This window comes from Cyprinodon variegatus, unplaced genomic scaffold (genome assembly GCF_000732505.1).
Source record: "Cyprinodon variegatus isolate N-32 unplaced genomic scaffold, C_variegatus-1.0 Scaffold231, whole genome shotgun sequence".
NCBI lineage: Eukaryota > Metazoa > Chordata > Actinopteri > Cyprinodontiformes > Cyprinodontidae > Cyprinodon > Cyprinodon variegatus.
This window is the reverse complement of record NW_015150684.1, coordinates 577,403-595,012: the sequence shown is the minus strand read 5'-3', so window position 1 is coordinate 595,012 and position 17,610 is coordinate 577,403. Positions and strand designations below refer to the sequence as shown.

At 36.0% G+C, this 17,610-nt stretch overlaps 2 protein-coding genes across 2 annotated transcripts; one reads left to right on the top strand and one right to left on the bottom strand.

Moving 5' to 3' along the window:
• Positions 1-916: 916 nt before the first annotated feature.
• emp3 (epithelial membrane protein 3) lies at positions 917-4,597 on the bottom strand. The gene is made up of 5 exons (XM_015381309.1): positions 4,481-4,597; positions 2,839-2,926; positions 2,642-2,744; positions 2,418-2,558; positions 917-2,151 (listed from the first exon to the last, which is right to left on the bottom strand). The coding sequence occupies exons 2-5, from the start codon at positions 2,914-2,916 to the stop codon at positions 1,976-1,978; spliced, it is 498 nt and encodes a 165-aa protein (XP_015236795.1). The 5' UTR covers positions 2,917-2,926; positions 4,481-4,597; the 3' UTR covers positions 917-1,975.
• A 6,901-nt stretch (positions 4,598-11,498) lies between these two features.
• LOC107088858 (glutathione S-transferase Mu 3-like) lies at positions 11,499-17,439 on the top strand. Its single transcript, XM_015381298.1, has 8 exons — positions 11,499-11,655; positions 14,368-14,443; positions 14,532-14,596; positions 14,712-14,793; positions 14,900-14,997; positions 15,080-15,175; positions 16,854-16,964; positions 17,167-17,439. The coding sequence occupies exons 1-8, from the start codon at positions 11,620-11,622 to the stop codon at positions 17,260-17,262; spliced, it is 660 nt and encodes a 219-aa protein (XP_015236784.1). The 5' UTR covers positions 11,499-11,619; the 3' UTR covers positions 17,263-17,439.
• The last annotated feature ends 171 nt before the right edge of the window (positions 17,440-17,610 follow it).

Genomic DNA, 17,610 nt, shown 5'->3' with positions numbered 1-17,610 from the left:
GATATATTGACTGATGTCAGGCAGTGAGGCTGCAAAATCAATCAGAAGGGCTTTATTTTATTGAAGAAATAAATATTTGATATTTAATTATACATTTGGAATTCTGGTTGCAAATTAAATTATTATGCTCTTAAACTTTGCAAATAAATACGAAGAGTCGTTTTGAATTCTGATTTTTGTTTAATTGACATTTTACTAAAAGACATACACTTGAAATTTAAATTAAACCGTTTTTGTTTTATTTTTTGATAACTTATGGTTCCCTGATTCAGGAAAGTGTTACACTGATCAATTAAATTTGTGGTAGAATTTCCCTATCCAACTCTTAAAATGTTTTGGTTTCTTCCCCCCTTCCATTAAGATACCATAAGAACAACCCTGCATTGGGGTTAGTTTTCATAAGTGGAAAGTTAGTGATTTGCGATCAACCACTTTTGAACTGAAGGAGATACAGGACAGTACCTTACATGTTTTGTTAGTTGAGATCTTAAGCTTTGTTTAAACATTGAAATGAAATTTTTTAAATATGTTTTGGAGAAAAAAGATGAAGGTAAAAACTGTAACAACCGTCCCCGCTCTTAATCATGTTTTTTTCGCAAGACAAATGGCAGGAATTGCAGGAAGCCATTTAACAAAACAGAGCAAAAGCCATTGTCCACTAATGGAGAAAACATAAAGCAGTGGTTGACCTTCCTAGGAGTGGGAGACCTGCCAGTAGAGAACACCAGGAGGTCACAAAAAATGCTGCACATTTTAAATGTTGCAGGATTGCTTCTGCGGTGGTTTGCTTGATGAATTGTGATTTAACAATAAGAAATAGAACAGAAAAAACAAGTTTTCATAAGAGGGTCAAAAACCACGACAGGCCACAAATAAACAATCTTTTGCTTGTCAAAAAACTTTACTGACATACATTTGGAAAAAACACATATTCTCACACAGGTCCAGGTTGACTTTATACAGTTTTTCAGTTATAAATTGAACTTTTTTTGTCTGAAATTATACTTAAGAATGATGATCTGAAACATAGTAAGAGTTGCAGAAAAAAAAGAGAAGAAATCTCTAAGGAGGATAAAAAATGTTTTACACTGCTATATTTATCCTGCAGAGGTCTACAATGTGGGAGTCGTGACCCCTAGTGGGTCGTGGAGGTACTGCAGGAGAGTCCATTTTGCAGAACAAAGTATTTAGTAATATCTACAGATCTGATAACTGTGGTTATTCTTGATTTATTTTTATAATAATTAGTATTAATTGTATATTTTCTAATGGAAATCAGGTCTAAAACCTGGATGACACTGAGATCCCACCCCCAGGACAGACATCTATCCTTGCTCTGTCTTTTCATCTTGCTGTGGCTCCAGGACTGAAAACCACCTAATGTGTTAAATTAAACCAACATGGAGTGTGTGTTGCTAAGAAGCTCAGCCTTATTCTCATTTTAGTAAAGTACACAATTCCGGTTATGGTCCCAGAAAAAAAAAAGGCTTCTTTATATTTTTGGACACAACATCCGAACAACTGTTTGGATTTTAGATATCATCTAATGGTTGTTATGGAGACCTGGTGACCCCAAGATGCACCCATTTCCTGCACTTCTCTAGATTTTAACTTTGGACAATTTTTTACTGCCTTAACATCCTGTGGATTTTTCTATTGAAAATAAGAGTTTTAGTCTTTCCTTTTTGTGATATTTATTTGAAGATTTAGCAAAAAGGCATTTTACATAAAAAGTTTGAGGGAAAAGGTTACAAAAATGTTCTATTAAAGCAGATGTCGTACAAGTCGAGAGCTCAGAGCAGAATAGCTGGTTCAGTCAAATATATGTTTTGCTTTAATATATACAGATACAATTAAAACATTAGGTAAAGAGTGAGCCCTTATGTCATTTTGCTTTTTCAAAAGCTGCGTTTCCAAAAATCTGAACTGAGTTCCATTAATCTTAAAGCTGCCAATGCCGATCTTCTTTGTCTGGTCATTCCTTCTTACGCAGGTGGATATACATTACTCCGCTACACAACAACAAAGGGACGCACACCCAGGCCAAGATATAGCAATAGCCAAAGTCTCCTGATGTCGGGCTTTTTGAGTCTGGGAGGATTTCCTTATTGTGCAGAGTGTAGATTAGTGCGGCAGAAAAAGCAGTCAGACCTTTAAACACACAAATGCACAAAGACAAAACAACTGTTGAGCAACAGCTTACACAGGAGGTTACTTAGAACAAAAAAAGTACATAAACTGAGCACAATTTTGAAGTTGTAACTTCTCTGAGACCCTGTTAAGATATTATTAAATGAACCAAGGAATTGTTCAAAAATCTATATTTGTCATAATTTTTACCAAGTTGTATCTGGAATTGGAGGATGTTTTAAAGGGTTTTTTTCCCTTTGAGGTGTCTGTTTCTTATGAATAAATACCTGCAAAGACCTGACACAGTCCTGTGAAGTAGAACAGTCCGCCCTTTGACATAGTGAACAGCTGGCCCAAGAACACCAAGAAGGAGACTGAGGAGAAGACCACTGAGAGAATCATGAGGACCTGTACAGCCTGAAGCCACTCTGATAAAATAAAACAAATTTATTTCAATGAGTTTACGTCCTTATTTTTGGAAATCGGACAAATCCAATCTATAAAGGCTAACCTGTTTCTTTGGTGGTTGCGCATAGCCAGGTTCCTGTAGAGTTGTCAAACCTACAGTTGTACCAAAGGTCTGAACTTTCTGTGGGATTCCACACCCACCAAGACTTTTAAAATAAATGAAAGCAATAAACATTGTTAAGAGATGCCACTAACGAAAAACAATACCCCTAAAGTAAACATACCGTATATAAGTTTTACCTTTTCCATGGTTGCAATAAACAGCATGGCCAGCGTGATGAGGTGCAGCATGGTGACAAAAATGAGTAAGTAGGCCATTTTTAAAGCCCTGTGGAAAAGAAAGCAAAATCAAGTTTTAGGTTTTGGAGAAAAAAGAACCTTGAATTATCATAAAATTAAAGTGAGATGGTAATAAGATGTAATATATATATATATATATATATATATATATATATATATATATATATATATATATATATATCCCCATTTTTACGTTTCTTATGATTTTATTTATGTGTTAGATACAAATGTTAGGATGCCACCTTTATGCAAACAACTGCTATTCAGGTTCAGGCAGAATATTACTTTGACCCACAATTTCTTTTTTTTATATCATTTCATTTAGGCTCATCTGTGGGGTTTTCCTGTTCTGCTGCATAACCTATAAGTCGTTAGGCTTAAAGTCACACCAGACTCTCCTTAAAAGAGAAAAATGAATGGTTCCATCAATTGCATTTAGGGGAACAGAATCCTAAAGAAGAAAAGCAGCTCCATTGTTAACCCCATTTTTTCCTTGACATGACATGTAGATATGTACACCCTCAAAACTGTTAAATATTTTTCTGGTTGGACTATTCTGACAAGTGTCTGAAGATTCACCCAGATGTTTTGCTTTTATTTCATTCAACGGATTTTTTTTGTGAGCAATGTTTTAGGCTTCGAATCTCTCCCCATGTTTGCTATTGTTTTTGTTGTTAAGTCGTGATCGTTGGTTGAGAACTCCCATGAACCATTTTGGTTGGATAGCCACTCCAGGGGGGATTCAGCACTGTACCACATTTCCTCCATTTGTGGGTAATAGCTCTCGTTGTGTTTTAATTAAATAAATGGCGATCAGACCTGGGTGTGTCAAGTTTGAATTAGATCATTTATTTTACCGGAAGTAACAGGAGTACTGGAAATAATCATTTGAAAAATTTATTTCATATTGAATCTGGTAAACTTAGTCTTCTTTCAAAAGATGTAAGAAGTGTGACATATGTCCATAAACAAACTGTGACTGGACTAACAGATTTTCCCAAGCTAATGCTTGAAACTTGGGGATTAAAAATAAACAAAACAAACAATTTAATGCAATGTTTTAAATTGGACCCATTAGTGGATAGCAGTATTTGGACTACAATAACTCCAGTGATGGTTATTTTTAATTCATGGATACAATGAAGAGACAGACGGTGAGACAAAAGGGAAACAGGAGGCAAACAGTAGAATAAGGACAGGATGAAATTGTTTGTAAAGATCCTTATCTGTAGGAGCGGCCTGTTTGTGTGGGCGGTGGAGACAATTACTCTCAAATTATGTTATTATGTTAGATCACATCAATCACATAAAAGGGACAGGTAAGAAAATCATTAAAAAATTATCCTTTATTTGCATGCAATATAAAAATATACATGTATTAGAACTAGATAGTACAGTAAACCTTTTATCAGGTTGGAAGAGGCTAAATATATATAGTATTTGAAATATAGGTAATAGTTAAAGTCTGAAATAAGGAAGACTTGACTTTAAAAGACAAAAACAGCAGTTGTATTTATTCTTTAAGCTTAGTCAGGTTATAAAGTAGGATTGTAAAGAGATGTAGATGAAAATGTCTTCCTACCCTGGATATTTCTTGTTCTCTTCAATCAGATCTTAGCAGCCTGAGAGCAGCTCCAGTTCTTAGTAAACGTGTCTGTTTTGGTGGTCCACAATCTTTTCCAGCTTTGCCACACCCCCTTTATTTATTTACTTTATGCAGACTCTCCACTCCAAAGTTTCCAAGGAGTACGCCCATTTCCTCCATGGTGAACAGAGCTCCCTTATGCTCTGCCCTGGCTTCGGTCAGTGCATCACCATCCAAAAAAGTCTCAACTGAGACCCACCCATTAGCAGCGGAGGTACACCAAACCACATGAAAATATTTTCCGTCCGTAAACAGCCCTCTAGAAAGTGCCCTCCTATATAGTGAGTGTTTCATGATTCATCAACCATTCATTTGTATTTAATGTACAGCTGTGGTATTTAGCACATTTTGGAGTATTTGACCCTCCAGATTTACTAACAACTCATGGGACATTTGATCTCTTCTGGATTCAGACAGAAGATGAAAAGACGCCCCTCTGACTACATCCACAATAGTACTGCTTTGTGAGAGAAGATAAACACATTAAAAAAATGCATATCAAATTCTCACTTTCCTGAACTTCTTAATTATATACTCTTTTGGCCAAACCTCAAATACTTTTCCAGTACTTAAAAACAATCTGCAAAAAACATCTGCTGAAATTTGCAACATTTTAAACATATTCTCAGTCACTAAATACATTTCACACTGTGATTTATTTGCATTGCAAAATTATAAACACAGCAAAATGTAAAACCAAGTACAACACATCACTTAGAATTAAACACACTTGCATTTAATGATGTTCTGACCAACTGGGTGGGTCAAAAGCCAGGTCTGTAGCACAGGTGGCACATGTGTGGACAGCTACAATGGACAGAACCATACTGAGAGGCAGAGGAGTACATATGAGAGATGATTGACGAGAAAGGCAGAGAGCAATCATCACTAATGAAATCCAGGCAAATATTTAACATCTTATCCTTTTCTTGGGGCTAACAATTAGAGAAGCAGGACAAAAAGTCAAACCTAATCTAAGTAGATTATCCTTGACTAGCATTATGGCTGAAACAATTAATCAGATTAATCGTGATTAATTTATTATTTGAGTAATTGTCAACTACTTTAATAATTGATTAATCATTAAATAGATTAGAGACACTAAAGTAGGCCTTCAGCTGACAGAGCAAACCACTTACAGCAGTAATTATATGAATATTGTCAAAAAAAATATCAACATTTTGCACTGAAGATACAAAAAACTTTTTTATCTATCGATATGCTCTATCCAGCACTCCACAAGTGGAAAAGTTTTAGTTCCACCTGGTTTAATTATGTAAAAAAAAAAGTTTTCTTTAAGGAACCTTTGGCTATATGATTATTAATCGATTAATAGAAAAAATAATTGACAGATTAATCGATTTTCAAAATAATCATTAGTTGCAGCCCTAGTAAGGACCCTCAGAAAAAGAAAACTGTTAACTGACATACTGTAGGTATACTGTAATGTTAATTACAATCCCATTTTTACTGCCTGTGTACAGCTGTAAGAAAATTTCCCACTTTGTGGAACTACAAGACAACTAATTGAGAGAGGAAAGACTGCCATTTACTCCCAATACAAAAAACTCTAATTGTTAAAATGGTTCTTAAAAATGCTCCCAGACTCCAAAAGGTCCAGCAAAGAGTAACTAAAGACAAGTACAACTCTGTCAACTAATTGATTGTTCTTCAACACAACAGACTTCATATAAAACAAAAACTCAGATTACCCTTTGACTGCAACTCTGCAAGTGAAAAAGATCTAACACATCAGTAGATGCAAGTGAGTGCAATGTACACATACTTATTATTATTATTAATGATTTGCTCATAGGCCGACTGTTTCTTAAGGCTGGTATTTGCCAATGCTATATTACAGTACCCTAAAACATTTTGTATTGTATGCAAGTCTATTTCAAGGTCTGCTTTCTTTACAGAGAATTTTTTAACTAGATTCCATAGAAAGGCCCCATTAATACCCCTTCATAGATAAGGTAGGAGGTGAAGTTTAAGGTGGTGAAAAGGAGGCAGAGAGGCAGGAACCTGTCATTGTGGAAGACTGACCAGCATGGTACTAATGTCACCCTTAGTGTAGCCATAATTAACAAGGGAGTTTTCGCCCGGGATGAATACCTGGGGACTTATAAAATTAAACATCTTCTGGCTTTTTTGGTGGTCTACGTAATATAATGATTGCCATAGTTTGAGACAATGTCGGTATTCACCATGCTGCCCTTATATAGGAATAGTTCACCAACAGCTATTGATTCATCAAGGGAAGAGCACCTTCCTGAATCCAATGGGATGTCTTTTCTGCATGGCAGCTGACGATCTATGACTGACAGACCTATAATAGGGAAAACTTACTGCAGGCTATGGAACAGGCCTATGATTATATAAGTGTTCATTCTTGTAAAGCAGAGGTCACGGATTAGCGGACCGTGGTTCGGATCCGGACCAACCTACTGGCTAATCTGGACCCAACCTGATTTAAGACATTTATAAATTACTGCATGTTGTCCGACGGCAGTGTCTAATTTCACTTGCGCTGCTTCTCCTGTTTGTACGGTAAAGCCCTCCGAAGTGCTCAGTGCCAGGCTACACGTGATACAAGTTAGCCAATGAGCTGTGTCAATCAGGGCTACTGCTGCTATTAGCTACTTTCAGACACAGCAGGCAAACGTGTGGTAAGCCGGGCGATGGGAAAGATGGAGAAAACAATGAGAAAAAGAGAGCAGAGAAAGTGTGGACTGCTTGAAGAACTGCTGTGAACTGGTGACAGAAAAGTGAAATGCTCAAAGATGACCCTGCACATTTTTAGTACGTTTAGCTCAACCTACTGCTGTGAAGCAGGATTCCCCACCATGAACATATTCAAAAATAAATGTCGATCTGGGCTCAAAATGAGGACTTATATGTGCTTTAGAATGGCTTTGTCTCCATACACACCCAGGTTTAAAGCCTTGAAGGGCAGCATAAAGCCCACTGCTCTCATTAAGACAGAAAAAAGAAAGAAGAAAAACAACAAAGGGTCAGTTTAGGTGTTTTATAAAATATGTAAATTAGGAGATTGTCTATATACCAAACTGAACGATTTATTGTTCTCTACTTAAAAAAAAACAACACTTTGGCAAACCAAAGGATTATTTCCCCATTGCTTGGCAAGAGGGGGAATGGGCCTGCAATGAGAATGATGTCCTCCGGCAAGACCATACACAATGACAAACTGTTAGTGAATGAATCTCAGCAAATTTTTTATTTTTCTTAAATTTGCAACAGCAATATTTTGCTAGCTCCATGCACTGATTGTTGTGTCTGGATTATATTCTGTGATGTCTAATGAACACTCTGAGGTGTTCTTTCTTACTCTGTGTATGAAATGAACACATTCTTTGGTTTGGACCTTGTTTTTTTTTTTGGATTTGTGTTTAAGGTCTTGAAAAAAATGTTGTGTTTCCAGAAATGTTTTAGCACTTTTAAAAACTCTTAACACCCAGCCAGGGAACTCCGAATTGCATTACAATATGTTGTTTAAGTTTATATTTAATCAAAAGACTTTTGGTCTGTAAAAGGTTTTTCCTTCTAAAAGTGATATTGGGACAAACAAGAAAAGATACGGGGACTGGCATTCTGCATACATATGTAAGTTTACAATAGCCTTTGTCCTAATGTAAACATTTAATAACAGAAATAATTAAACTTAAATTAATTATTGAATAAATATATTTGAATAAAGCGAATGACTCATTTACAAAAGGAAAATGTCTTTAAAGGGTTAAAAACCATGACCAATGAATTGATGTGATGATGTACTTCAGTGTAGGTTTTATATTTAAGAACCAAACTTCATCTTGACATATTGAGATGAGGTCCAACCTGGGTTTAAACTAATTTAGAACAATTAGTAGGATTGATAAAGATATACTTTATCAGATTCATTTCCAATGGGAAATTCTTGAGAGCAAAGGCACTGCAAGGACATAGAGACCCAATGAAATACAGACCGATAACAATGACAAAAGTAAAAGATTGCATCCCAGAAGGGGACAGTAAGCTTATACAAGAGAATAAATATACCAACTCTAGCACATCCCATTCAACCCAAGTTCATATATAGTAAGAGCACTAATAGTCTCCCTAGCAATTGCCTGGTCATTCTGTGGAGAAAGTTCACATCTGCTGCTTGTACAGTATCAACTCATAAGAGCAGAACAAAGGACTTTTAAAAAGTCAACAATATAAGTTAATTTATAGGTAAAGAAATGAAACAACAAATAAAAAATAAAAATATGGCTGAACAGTGGTGCAGTTTGTAGCACTGTTTCCTTGCAGCAGGAAGGTCCTGGGTTCAATTCCCGGCCCAGGGTCTTTCTGCATGGAGTTGCATGTTCATTCTATGCATGTATGGGTTCCTTCTGCGGGTACTCTGGCTTCCTTCCACAGTGCAAAAACAGGACTATTAGGTTGACTAGCTTCTGTTGGCGTTAGGTGTGTCTATGTGTTGTGCTGTGTTGCCACCACTGATTGACTGGTGACCTGTCCATGGTGTACCCAGCCTCTTTCTGTTAGCTTTTTGGAGATGCGGATGAGCCTCTCATGAGCCAGATGGATCCGTGGCAGAAGATGGATTATTGGACACCATGATAAAATAAGTAGGAAACTATTCCTATGCAGTAATTTATTAATAGAAATGGTTGCCTTTGTTATGAAAAAAATCTGTATTATCTGCCTAACTTGGCATAATCCAGACGGACACCATGTAGAATTCAAATTGAACTACACATATCATTCAGGAAAGCCTCATGTAGAAAGTGCTCACAAAAGGGAGGAATATTCAGTACAATTCTTTAAGCTGGTTGGGTTCCTGCTTCCCATGGTGACCCAATCAAAGCAGCAGTAGTAGCTTGATTTGTTTCATAATTAGCTAACTGATATATCAAACTCTTGCAAAATCCGGTCGGGGGCAACACACAACCATGTTAACATCCACAAAGGCAAAAAATTTTCTCATTTTGCACATTATAAAAAAAAAGAAATAGAGGGTATTACGGCTAAAACGGGTGCAGCCAAGTTTGTTTGCTTCAGCCTTCCGCTGCTGGTCACACATGTCACTGCATTTCATCGGTCTGAAATATTTCTGATTGAGGCTTGTGAATTCATACATTTCGTGACAATTCATATTGTTTGTAATGTAAGCATCTCCCTGAACTATTTAATAGTAAGCTATTGACACGTGAAGAAATTGGTTTTATGACAAGCTAAGCAAGATTGGTCCATGTTAAAAGCCAAACTAAAATCTACAGAGAAATGTGTGTATAGGCCTTAGAATCCTCTCTTTATTAAGTTAGATATTTTGGCCACAGCTTTCTTTGCCTTATGGCCATAGCTATAATCAAATTGTAACAAGGAGAGAAGCAATTTAAAAAAAGCTACCACAGATCTGAAAGAACAATGTGATTAGAGTCAGGCAAGGCTAAGAAAAAACAAAAAGTTCAAAGTTCAATGTATATTTTTAAATATATGTTTAGCTTTACCAGTGTAAGAAAAATATGAATATTACAATTTATCTGTTCCTCCAAATTTGTTCATATTATATTATTGTTTTAACACAATCAGTTTCAAAAGAATTGTAATAAACAAAAATCCTGTTTTTAGTTGGTGATAAGACAAGTAACAGTTTTTGTCATAGAGTTGATGCAGAGGGAAAGAACGATGACATTAGTATGGGTGTGGAGGTGGACAAGGGGAAGGAAGGGGAGCAGAAGATGGAAGAGAAGGAGGAAACAAGAAAGTGGAGCAGGAATAGTTTAAGGTACAGGTGCAGCGTGCAACCATTTTGAGACCATTATTTAATCAGATTGACTTTTACCATCCAAGTATAACAATAATCACAAGCATTAGACTGAAACTGAACATATACCTTAACATAAGTTGCCTAGAAAAACTGTGGAGTGTTGTTTTCTTTGTTTTTCTTAGTTTCTTAATAGAAATGGTTTTATATACATGGTTTGGACAAAGCAGGCCATTACCTTAAAGCATTTGTTTAGCTAACAAAAAAGTCTTCAAAAAATTTTTTTTAATTATTAAATATTTTATCACATTTTACTTAATATAACTACATAATGATTTGTTTAATTTTGCATTTAATGTTTTATGATAACATTATAACCTTAGAAGAGAAGCAGAGTGATTCGACGAGCTGTACTGAACTTTAGTCCATCAGGTCAGACTGGTTTGAGTGGTAACCACACCCTGGTACAGCTGTACCAATGTATAGAAGAAAATATGATATGCCCTATATTCTCTAGTTTTTATAACCTTTTTTGCTGTTTATTTAATTTCATTGCTATTTTAATTTATCTTTCAAACACCTGTGCCCTTATTTTCAGCAACTGCTGTTTTGGTACCTTTTGTATTTTTGGTTTAGTTTGGTTTGACCTACTTAGTTTCATGTCTTGCATTTTATCATCTTCTTGAAAAGCTTCACTCAGTGAGAATATTTCTTTCACAGAGGTGCAGAGGGAGCCACAGACACCCAGGCATCTAACCTGCTAAGTGATTAAATTCTAGTGCACTAAAGAGTTAGGAGAGTCAACCCTATCCAATAGCAGCAAGACTAATGAGGCTAAGGCTCTTTTGTTTGGGAGTCCAATAATCAAAACCAAGGTGTTGCTTTGGACAAACAGCCCCTCCCTACACCCCTATGCTGAGAGCCACCGGCTCATTTAAGCAAATTCAAAAGCACAAATGGTCCATGACAGATTGTTTTGTAGAAGTTGTTTGGATAGTTCCACTAATAATGCCATTGAGAATGAGACCAGGATAAATGACAGTTTATAGACAGACAAATCTCCCAAGACAATAAATATAGTAGAGGTGGGTTTAAGGAGAAGGTTCAACCTCTCCCTATTTCTTAATCCATTTCCGAAGGTTAACTACAATGTATGGCTCCACCCATCTACCTACACTCCTCCTTCACCACTCCTTAGTCTGTGAAAGTTCACTCCTCAACGTCTCTCTGCACAATACAAGGGCTTTAATAGCTCCTCTCTTCTGCCCTCCAACGTGTTTAAGCTCCTGAAACGTGAATCAAAATGGCAATGGTTCTCGCTTACTGGGATATCCGTGGGGTAAGTTGAGAAAATGTTGTAATTGTTTCACAAACTGTAATATTTCTTATTTCCATTCTGTGGACACTGAGCACAACCTTCAGCCTTTCTAAACTGCTCATATTTCAGCCTCGTCATCCAGGCTGAGCTGCACACCTCATTGTGTTTTCAAGGGTTTGTTTGAGGTATTAGCTTGGAACTAAACGTTATCCCTCCAGCCATCATTTAGTCCTTTATCACAGACGTTAATACATTTGAATTAAAGGAGGGTGTGATCTGGCTGGTCCTTGTGTTGTAATGATCTGCTGAATGGGTAGGAAATGCCCATGAATTCAAATGTGTGTCATTATAATTAAGCAGGTGCAATTGATTTATGTGCAGCTTAAAACAACCCAAATAACACTAAAAAAATAGCCCAGTTCAAACGCCGGGTTCAAGTTAAAGCAGCAAAAATTTTAAGGCACTGTACATTGAACTTTAACCTTAACTTACTGGTTCCACTATCTAGATTAAAGACATGGTGTGGGCCAGTGATTCTTTTGTATCTACAGAGGAGTGTAGAAATACCACGCTTAAAGGTATAGGGGTGGATGTTCTTTTTCCGGGTGGATCACCTTAATAAGTTGTCCTCCTTATTGTCAATCTTTCTGGTCATATGCTTTATGTACATTTTCACTTACGGGTGACATAGTGGAAAAATTGCAAATCTTCTTTTGGAAAGTAAGCTTATAATAGCAATGCAACCAGCAACTTTAATACAGAGCATGCACGAGGAGAAAGGGGCTCCGGCATCCTCTCACATGCACTTCATAGTTGTTCCCTCTCAGGGTACAGGGTTATGCATGTGCATTTTTTTTTTAAAGCGGAGAGGACAGGTCTTTTTAAATATTCATGAAAATCCTCCACTATACCTTTAAGTAACAGAGCGCCTACTAGAGGGCAATTTTGCTCAAGTAGAATGTACCAGTAAATCTGATAGTAAGTGGAGAATAATGCAGCTACTGCCTTCCTGCTCCATTTTTATTTATTTTATCTTATGTCCAATCATCATGGCCTTTCATGCATACCATACAGAGCAGGTGGTTACCAAAAGGATATCTTAAGATAGTCTCCTAACTGCGTGAATAACTTAATTAAATCCAGATTCAGTACAGCGTTATATTAGACAGACTACAATAATGTAAAGGTGTATTTTTTCACAACCTTCAACCTTTTGGATGTATTTGAAATGGTTAACGTATGTTCTGAAATATTTAATGGTTGAAGTAAATGCAAGTTTGTAACCTTGTGGTAAATGCTTGTGAGTGTGGCAAGGATAGAAAAGAGTCCACCTTCTACATCACCTAAGAACAGGAAGGCAGAGGAAGCTGCTGCAATCCCAGGCTCCCAGAGACAAGGCACCAGCCCAGAGCAGCCATACGCCTCACACAGAGCAGGAGCAACCTGGACAAACCGGCACAGGGCTAAGAGTCGCCTCTCACCCAGCCACACTTAAAGGAGTTGACTTTTTTGCTTTTGAAAACAATTCAAACAGAAATATTCATGGTTTGGTTGTCGCTTCCACAAATTTGCAGCCCGATTATATGAGTTTATTTTACTTTTTGTGTATTTTAGATTAGATTGCTAATAAAAAAACACCTCAGCATATATTAACCAATTATGCTTTATTGCTTTTAGGCCAAGCAAATAAGGTTGATTCCCCCAAACCTGTGATGACCACCACTGTTAGTTAGCTCTGTGAGCTTCTTATCAGCAGTAAGAGCCCCAAGTCGAGTTCTAAGGGTCCAAAGAACCACCACTCCTTTCTGCAATTTGTCATAGACTAAAAACCTATTTGCAGAATATGTGTTGATCAAAGGCTACAACTCAAACAACGATCCCTTGATTGTTTATATGAGGACTAATTTATTTTTTGCTATCTTTAAAGCTAATCCTAATTTCAACAAAAGGTAAAATAACGAGGAAATGACCTTCCATGAAAAATGAGTACCTTTTAAATCACTGAACAAGTAAGGCTTTTCCCTTAAAGGGACAGTGCGTAAGATTTAACTGTATAAATTCATTAAATTAAGTACATATGGCACACTGGTGCCTCCCTATCAATCTTTTAAGAACTACTACAAACCCCTTATAAAATCAGCTAAAATACATGGACATTTTTCTCTAAAAACAGACCAAAGAGAAGCTTACGCCCATTAGCTGGAATGACTTGTGAAGAATAACATCAGCTGATAACTGTAGCTTAATAGCTTGAAAAAAAAAACTTGAAAATCCCTCTGAAATCCCTACGTATATGTAAACTACTAACCCTAAGCTGTGAGACAACTTTTATTTTTGATTTGATGTTATTAGACTTTAACCAGATATATAATGAAGAAAGAAACACTTTCTTTTTGCTAATAAAAAATGCCACATGTGTTACCCACTGTCCATTTAACATTTGTGTAAACTTTGGAAATTGTAAATTAATTTTCATCTTTGGTAGTTGTAGATGTTTTTCCTTTGCCAATGCATTCTGCTGATGTAGGGTTTTCATTTAAAAAAAGTGTTTAACAAAGAATATTGGTGAGATAATGCAATAATAACATATAAACACATGTATGAGCAGGTTTTTTTTCTTTGTAATCTGTTTTTGTAATAAATATCAATAAATATAAGCAAATGTAGGCCTACTTATATCACTATATGTATCAAAGCCTGACAATGAAAAAAAAACTTTCTGAATTGTTGCAGCTTGCCCAGCCCATTCGCCTACTTCTGGAGTACACCGGCACCAAGTATGAGGACAAGTTTTACGTCTGTGGTGAAGGTGATTAACTTTTTCATCTAAAAGATACACAAAAGTGAATACAGTACCTTTAATCAGTCCCACAGTCAGCCTCATTTCTCTCTTATAGCCCCAAACTATGACAAAAGCTGCTGGTTTGGTGAAAAGGAAAAACTTGGAATTGACTTCCCCAACGTAAGACATATTTTTATGTCAGGACTGCTTACTGGCCCAGTCTGATCATATATTACCGGTAGGTCATATATTTGGGCTTAGTTGATAATAGTTTTGTGCTTAAACTGCACCACAGCTTCCCTACCTGGTAGATGGAGGCCGGAAGATAACGCAGAGCAACGCCATTATGAGATACATCGCTCGTAAGCACAATCTGTGTGAGTAATGTGATCTGTGATCTATAAACCATCACTATTTTTTCCCCCCTGATTTAAATGCTTCTGTAGCATCAAATGTTCTGTTTGTTAACTGGGATGATAACAGGTGGAGAGACGGAGGATGAAAAGGTCAGAGTGGATGTGCTGGAAAGCCAGGCCATGGACTTTAGAAACGGCTTTGTGATTATGTGCTACACTGACTTTGTACGTAGATGACTTTTAAAAAAAAAAGTTTGCACATTTCAAATGAGTGTGCTCTAATGTGAAATACTGTCCCTAAAATCAGGACAACAAAAAGCCAGAGTACCTGAAGTCGCTGCCAGGTACACTGAAGAAGTTCTCTGACTTTCTAGGAGACAGGAAGTGGTTTGCTGGTGATAAGGTAGGACAACTCATGATGTGATTAGTCATTGTTTTAAAGTGCACTCTCAGCAGCTGTAAATCCAATAAATCTGGCAGGTCACGATATAATTAAATTAGTATAAAAATGTTATGAGCTTATTTATGGGTCCTTTAGTTGTTAAAAAAGAGAGTTAGTTTATATTGAAAGTTGAATAATAAACTCAATTATTATCCACAAATAATATACTACTTCTGGAATCTTTTGCTGATTGATGTTTTATAGCTACCCTTCATCTCAGCACCATTGCAGATTGTTTAGTTATATTATTTATTTAAATATATTGAAAAAATGAGGTTATAAAAACTTAGCCATAATCTCATTTTTGAGGAATTCAGCATCAAAACAGCCTGTGAAATGACAAAGCTGCACCTGGTTTATTTCCTTTGGGTTTCATTTCACATCTTATACACCACCAGCAGGGGGCGGTATAGATTTACTTATACAGAGGAATGGAGTACTTTTAATTTACTATCATATTTTCAAACAAAACCCAATAAGTATGACCATAAACATTAGAGACACATTTACAACAGTTTATATATATATATATATATATATATATATATATATATATANATATATATATATATATATATATATATATATATATATATATATATATATGGACAATATACATAATTTCAGAAGAAAAATGAACACTTCTATAATTGTGATTATTTATGAAGTAGGCACAGGTTGAGGATTTAAAAGGGGGGAGAAAACGCAATTAATGTTAATTTTAGACATTTTTTCTGCAGAAGCCTTTTAAAAAAATCTTCTACCTAATCTAATCATTTAATCTTTCTAGATTTACTATTGAAGATTAAATAGTGACATTGAAACCTTATCCTGTGGCTCTATAAAGGGTTGTTTCTGCAGCTACAATGATTTAATGAAAGACTGGATATAGGAAAAATAAAAAAAAATAAAAAAGGAGCATGGAAAACTGTATTTTTTAGAGTTTCATCCGTTTTTACTGTCTAAACATCACATTCTCTTCTCCCTTGTTTCCTCCCTTTCTTGCTCATCCACTCCCTTCTCTCGGCCATTTTCTGTTTTTTATGCTTTGATTTTTTTCCTCATGCCGTGCTACTAACCTCCTCCATGTTCGTGCTTTCCTTCTTCTCTTGCTATTCCCTCCTTCCTTTAAGAGATTCTCATTTCCTTCGATCTGCCCCTCATTCCTTATGTCTCTGTTTGATAATGTTGTTCCTTTATTTCCTTACAGCGTCTCATTCTTACAGTTCTCACATGGAAACTCAACTAATTATTGATTAAATCTTTTGTTTTAAAAAGTTAAAAGATAAAGAACTCTGAGAATTGATATCTGGGAAAGCTATTATATTTTTACATAGAAAGGTGTAAAAATACAAATGATTAAAAGTCAAAGATCCATTACATACTTCAGTTATGTGGTATTTAACTAATGATATATTCATGAGTTATGGTCATTTTATACTTGCTGATCTGTCATTTAACCGAAATACCAGTTGATGAGCTCCACTTTTGTTGAACCATGGTTTAGTAAATGAACAAGATGGTATACTCATCAGGAATTGAATTTTTGTATATTCCTAAAAAATTCCTGATTTTGATTTTAGAGGTGCTTCAAAAGAAGAAAAACTTGTTTGTTAATAATAACTCCCATTTGTAATAGATCACCTTTGTGGACTTCATCATGTATGAGCTGCTGGATCAACACAGGATGTTTCATCCTTCATGCTTGGATGGCTTCAAGAACCTTAAAGATCTTATGGATCGTTTTGAGGTGAGATCCCCCCTGATGTCTGTTAAGTAAAGAACTTTCCCCTCTTTTTAAGTAAAATAATCACCATAATTTAAGTAGATTTCCATCATCAATAGGACTGCTTAGTGGCCCAGTGTGATTGCCCTGATATGACCAAATACTTTAGCAGCACCAGGAACCCCTTCCTGTCCCCCTCAGCTTATCATTCATCTTATTGTCATAGGCTCTGGAGAAAATTGCTGCTTACATGAAGTCCAACAGATTCATCAAGACTCCTGTCAACAACAAGATGGCCAAATGGGGAAACAAGAAGGAGTGAGGACGAAACGCACACTTAGAAATGCAAAGTACTTTCAATTAGTACAACTAATTGGCGAAATGTTAAATCCTTTTTTGCAGTTCATGAAGGGTGTATGTCAGAAATATCAGAGTCCAAAGTTAGTTTATTAATAGTGTCATTGGAAAAAAATCCCTTTATGCAGCTGTGTATGAAGATGTGCAAATGAAAACTTTAATTTCAGTCAAAGCACTTGTCAGTTTTGTAACTCATGTTTTATTATTGACAGAATAAACCAAATCCCTCTACAGTCTGATTTCATTATTTAAACATCAAACTTTTTTTTTTACAATGATTCACATTGACAATCATTCTTTACAGAAACACACA